The sequence below is a fragment of the Trachypithecus francoisi genome, unplaced genomic scaffold, assembly GCF_009764315.1.
Source record: "Trachypithecus francoisi isolate TF-2019V2 unplaced genomic scaffold, Tfra_2.0 Contig01010, whole genome shotgun sequence".
NCBI classification, from domain to species: domain Eukaryota; kingdom Metazoa; phylum Chordata; class Mammalia; order Primates; family Cercopithecidae; genus Trachypithecus; species Trachypithecus francoisi.
In genome coordinates, this window is record NW_022681068.1 from 35343 (window position 1) to 41619 (window position 6277).

At 52.3% G+C, this 6277-nt stretch overlaps 1 protein-coding gene across 1 annotated transcript; it reads left to right on the top strand.

The window, feature by feature from the left end:
- Positions 1 to 327: 327 nt before the first annotated feature.
- On the top strand, positions 328 to 1737 carry LOC117090397 (actin-related protein T2). Its single transcript, XM_033222692.1, has one exon. It carries the CDS (start codon positions 525 to 527, stop codon positions 1656 to 1658), a length of 1134 nt encoding a protein of 377 aa, XP_033078583.1. The 5' UTR covers positions 328 to 524; the 3' UTR covers positions 1659 to 1737.
- Positions 1738 to 6277: the final 4540 nt, after the last annotated feature.

Consider the following 6277-nt stretch of genomic DNA (forward strand, 5'->3'; position numbering starts at 1 on the left):
AAGTGCCTGTTGGGACAGAACTGCTTACAACACCTCTCCCACCTGGTGCTTGGTTCTCCCCCTTAGCACAGGGAAGTATTGTCACCCCAGAGGTTGCAGCTCAGCGGCCAGAGAAGCTGGTTTTCTGGGGTGCACCCAGGTTGGGCTGCTTCTCCACTCTAAAGCTAAGTCTCTGCCTCAGCCCACAGGCTTGTCCAGCACCACCCTAGGATGCACTTGCCTCCCTCTCTTGAGCACCTCACCCTGTGGGGGATGGGGGACTCAGAGCCCCACCCCCAGGGCCACTGAGGCTCAGGACAATCGTTGCCTTGGCTGGATTGTTACCTAGGAGGCAGCCCCATAGAAGAGGCCTCAGCAGGCCGGGGCCACCTGAAGGGAGAGCAGACCTGAGCCTGAGGATGGAGGGCTCTCTGGTGCGGTGCTAGCTCTGCCTTGAGACACCCCGAGATCCCCTATTGCATCACAAAGTGGCCCTGGAGGGCTGGTCTTTATTTTGATGAGGCTGAGAAGGGAAGGCTGCGGGCATGTTTAATCCGCACGCGTTAGACTCCCCCGCTGTGATTTTCGACAATGGCTCGGGGCTCTGCAAAGCGGGCCTGTCCGGGGAGTTTGGACCCCGGCACATCGTCAGCTCCATCGTGGGGCACCTGAAATTCCAGGCGCCCTCAGCAGGGGCCAACCAGAAGAAGTACTTTGTTGGGGAGGAGGCCCTGTACAAGCTCGAGGCCCTGCAGCTGCACTCCCCCATCGAGCGTGGCCTGATCACAGGGTGGGATGACATGGAGAGACTCTGGAAGCATCTCTTTGAGTGGGAGCTGGGCGTGAAACCCAGCAACCAGCCTTTGCTCGCGACAGAACCCTCCCTGAACCCCAGGGAGAACCGAGAGAAGATGGCGGAAGTCATGTTTGAGAAATTTGGCGTGCCTGCTTTCTACCTGTCGGACCAGGCGGTGCTGGCTCTCTACGCCTTGGCCTGCGTCACGGGCCTGGTGGTGGACAGCGGGGATGGGGTCACCTGCACTGTCCCCATCTTCGAGGGTTACTTCCTGCCTCACGCAGTCACCAAGCTCCACGTGGCGGGCAGGGACATCACAGAGCTCCTCACGCAGCTGCTCCTGGCCAGCGGCCACACCTTCTCCTGCGAGCTGGACAAGGGCCTGGTGGACGACATAAAAAAAAAGCTGTGCTACGTGGCCTTGGAGCCCGAGAAGGAGCTTTCCCGGAGGCCGGAGGAGGTCCTGAGGGAGTACAAGCTGCCCGACGGGAACATCCTCAGCCTTGGGGACCCGCTGCACCAGGCGCCCGAGGCCCTGTTCACGCCCCAGCAGCTGGGCTGCCAGAGCCCCGGGCTCTCACATATGGTCTCTAGCAGCATCACCAAGTGTGATGCCGACATCCAGAAGATCCTCTTTGGGGAGATCGTGCTGTCGGGGGGGACTACCCTGTTCCACGGGCTGGATGACCGGCTTCTCAAGGAGCTGGAGCAGCTGGCCTCCAAGGACACTCCCATCAAGATCACGGCTCCCCCCGACCGGTGGTTCTCCACCTGGATTGGAGCCTCCATCGTCACCTCTCTGAGTAGCTTCAAGCAGATGTGGGTCACCGCCGCAGACTTCCAGGAGTTTGGGAGCTCCGTGGTGCAGAGGAGATGCTTCTGAAGGCCGTTTCTCGTGGGGCACAGTTGGGGGTGAACCTGAGCCCCAGCTTTGGGAGGATGTTCAATAAAGGACAGATACCGGAGCACCTGTGGCCGCCTCCACTCGGTTCCTTCTTGGGGGCAACAGAGTCATTTCTGGCCCTGGTGGGGAATCTGTGAAGTGGCTTGGTCCACACCCACTCCCCTTTGCTTCCTCCCAAGACAGCCCGGGCTGAGTCCAGCTGTTCCATCTGCAGTTTGTAGGAAAGTAGAGCTCCGGACCTCAGGCGAGTAGGGCACTGGAGTCTGCATTCTCAACAAGGGTCTTAGGTGGGCCGAGAGAGTCGGCAGGGAGGGTGGGGACTAGTGGGTGCACCTGGTTCTGAGGGCTCAGCAAGAAACCCCTACGTGTGTGGGCCCTTAGCTAGCATGCCAGGGCCTGGGCTCTGCTCGTGGGAGGCCGGGTGGCTGAACAAGGTGGAGGTGTCATTCTCAGCAGATAGGAACAGACGGGAACAGAAGTCACCGTTTGTTTAGGGCCTTCTAAACTCAGGGGTCCTGCTCCCAAAGGAAGTACAAAGAATCAACACTTTTGCTTAGTGAGTGTGATTCTTCTGTTTGTTTTTACTTTCAAGGATGTTTATAGCATCGTTGTTTGGGGGCAGAATGCCGGAAACAGAGTTAATGGCCATCACCAACGTTAGCGGTTGAGTAAATTATGCATGGAGGGAATTTTTCCACATTGATGTGGTGGAACTAACCCAAAATATTATTGGGAGAGAAGTGGAAAATACAGATAACTCTTTTCACATGGTCCTTCCCTTGGTTTTTTGGAAAAGAAACAGCGCCCCTCCCCCACGTCTTTACCTATGTCCGCAGGTTTGTACGGACCCACGCCTGTGTTCTATGTGGTTACATGTGTTCTATGCATGCACTGTGGGTTCCAGCATGTCGCCAGGGGAAGAGGGAGGGAGAGGCAATGCAGGCGGAAAGAAGAAAGGAAAAAAAAAGGGCTCAGGAAATTCAGCCTGAATGAAACAAACCCATTTACCTGAAATGTGCGTGTCTTTCAATCTTTACAAGGTGTATCTTTTTCCATCATTTCACTTTCAACCGACCTATGCTGTGTCGGAAGTGAGCATGGGGCTGGTCTGAAGACAGTGTATAGCTGGGTCATTTGCTCATCCACCCTACCAGTCTCTGCCTTTCAATTGGTGTATTTGGTCCATTTACCTGGTAGCCCATCGATATGCAGAATCTCAAGTCTGCCATCTGACCACTCTCTGCTGTGTCTTCTGCTTCTCATTCCTGTTTCTCTTTTCTTACCTCCCTCTGGGTTACTGGAACATGTTTCAGGATTGTGTGTTGATTTATTTAGCATGCTTAGAGTATCTTACTTTTGTAGGTTTCTTAGTGGTCACCCTGGGTATTATGCCGTATATGCAGGGATGTATATGACGTCACGAGCTACAGGCATTGACGTGGTACCACTAGATGGAAACGTGAAACCTTCTTCTATCCAGGACCTTACTCCCCTCACCTCTAAAACACAGTTGTCTTGTCTGCTGTGTGTGCACTGAATGCAACACCAGAGGGGCCTGAAATTTTTCCTTCAACCATCAGAAATGATTTAAGAAGCTCGTCATATCGAATCTATTGACCCCTAATCTGGGGTTCCTTGTCCTGTCTGAAGCCCAAGACTCATTTTGCTGTTATTCCTCCTGTGTTTAGGGAGCTTCCTGCAGCCATTCTGCAAGGAAAGGACGCTGGCAACAGAATCTTTGCCTTCCTTCAACTGAGGTGACTTAATTTCTCCCTCATCCCTGAAGGCTGTGTCCACTGCACGTGGAATCTGCAGGTCACAGTTTCCTTTCAGCTCTTGGGCTCCTCAGTTGCCTGGTTTCAGATCAGGCATCCTCTGTTATTTGCTGGTTTCAGATCAGGCATCTTCTGTCACTCGCTGGGCTCCCCAGATCATGGGTCACGTCTCTGTGGCTGCTTCAGAGTTTTCACTGTCTCTAGATTTCAGAAGTTTAATTTTCATGCGCCTTGGGGTGGATTTCTTTGGGCTTATCCCTTCACCTTTTCCCACCTCACGAATGCTGGGGGTTCACCTCCCTGCAGGGAGCCCACTGACCCTAAAGGTCAGGCTGAAGTGGTGGCGATGAGACTGGCTCACACCACCTGGCTCAGCCTCACTGCTGCTGCTGGGGGCGGTGGGGTGGGGTGGGGGGTGGAGGGAGGTGGGGATAGGATGGGGGTGAGATGGGTAGGGAGGGGGATAGAGTGGGGTGAGGTGTAGAGGTAATGTAGGGGTGGGATGGGGTGGGAGCGAGGTGGGGGTAGGGTGTTAGATCAATTCCCCACCCTTCCCACTGAAATGCAAAGGTGGGGTGAGGTGTTTTCATTGGTGTTGGGCTGGAGTAAGGCAAGTATTTCCAAAAAGCTATTCTTCTGGGTCACCCTGCTCCCAGTGGGAACAGGCTTTTCTGGGAACTTTTTGTGTCTGTGCCCGTTGGAGATTTGGGTCGGAGGCTTCTGAGCACTCTGTTAGGTATGTGTGGGAGACAGGAAGCCTGAGAGTCCCAGTCCCAAGGTCCCTGGGCAACCTGCCCCCCTTCCACCTCCCAGTCTTTCTATGTGTGTTTGCTGTGTTATATCCAGCCTTTTAAGGGAGGACCTGGGAGGAATGGGGTCCTTGAATGAGGTTTTTATCTCTTTCCATAGAACCTGAAAGTTACAAGGAAATGTAGTGAGGTCTTCTGGCCTCCACCATCAAAGACCCTGTCAGGGTCACTCCAGTCTACAGGTGAGAATGTCAAGGCTCAGAACCTATGACTTTCTAAGGCCACACAGGGAATTGAGAGCAGAGCTCAGTCCAGAGTCCCAGACCACGGCTCTTTCTTCTTTGTATACTCCTTCTAGACTCTTCTCCACTCTAGATGGTCCCCATGTTACTAATAAATTACACCATAAATAAAACAGAACTAAAAGAAAACTCCCTTTTTCTATTCAAGATACCCTGCTTCTCTTCTTATGGTGGCTTCTGCTACTGTTGCTTTTGCTATGGTGGTAGGAATGTGATGGTTGTGGTGATGATGGCAGTGATGTTGGTGGTGGTGGTGATAATGGTGATGGTGGTGATGACGGTAATGATGATGATGGTGACGGTGATAATGATGGTAATGACATGGTGGTGGTGATCATGATGATGGTGAGGATGGTGGTGGTGATGATGGTAATGGTGATGATGATGGTGGTGGTGGTGATGGTGGTGATGGTGATGATGGTGATGATGACAATAATGATGATGGTGGTGATGGTGATGGAGGTGATGATGGTAACGGTGATGATGATGGTGGTGGTGGTGATGGTGGTGATGATGATGATGGTGATGACAATAATGATGATGGTGGTGATGGTGATGGAGGTGATGACGGTGATGGTGGTGATGGTGATGATGATGGTGATTATGGTGGTGATGACAATGAGGGTAATGGTGGTGATGGTGACGATGATGGTAATGACATGATGTAGTGATCATGATGATGGTGAGGAAGGTGGTGGCAATGATGGTGATTGTGATGGAGGTGATGATGATGGTGATGGTGATGATGATGTTAGTAATGATGGTGATGGTGGTGATGATGGTGATGATGGTAATCACATGGTGGTGGTGATCACGGTGATGGTGAGGATGGTGGTGGTGATGATGGTAATGGCGATGATTATGATGACGGTGGTGGTGGTGGTGGTGATGATGGTGGTGATGATGGTGATGGTGGTGATGATGATGGTGATGATGGTGGTGATGGCAATGAGGGTAATGATGGTGATGGTGACGATGATGGTAATGACATGATGTGGTGATCATGATGATGGTGAGGAAGGTGGTGGCGATGATGGTGATGGTGATGGAGGTGATGATGATGGTGATGGTGATGATGGTGATAATGATGTTGGTAATGACGGTGATGATGATGGTGATGGTGGCGTTGATGGTAATGATGGTGATGATGGTGATGGTAATGACATGGTGGTGGTGATTATGATGATGGTGAGGATGGTGGTGGTGTTGATGGTGCTGATGACAGTGATGGTGACAATAGTAATGATGATGATGATGGTGGTAATGATGGTGATGATGACCACAATCAAGATGACTGTGGTGATAATGGTGGTGAAAATAGTGATGGTGGTTTTCTGACCTCTAGTTCTTCAGAACTATGTTCTTCCTGGGGCATTGCAGTGAATAGATGGTAAGCAGTCCCCCAAGGCCCTGACGGAGTTTCTAGAAAGAGCATTGTAACCCAGCTGGCTTTTAACTGTGGCTTCCTTGAGAGGGGTGGAAGGTCCAGAGCATGTCAAGCAGACGAGGCTGCTGCTAGCAAGGGAGGAGAATTGGGAGGAACTGTGAGGTCAACCTTTGCATCTGAGGCTTGACCCTGCTTCAGCCTGGAGGTGTCCAAAGTGAAGGGCCAAGGCCAGGGGATGGGAGCTGGCTTGAGCCCGTTTCCCTATCTGGAACATACATATTCCCATGCCCAGACTCTGTCAGGGGCCTCCACGAGCCCCAATCAGCTCTTTGCTTTGGTCTTAAACAAGATCTTTCTGTGAAGTGCCATTTGGATGCTGTCCTCT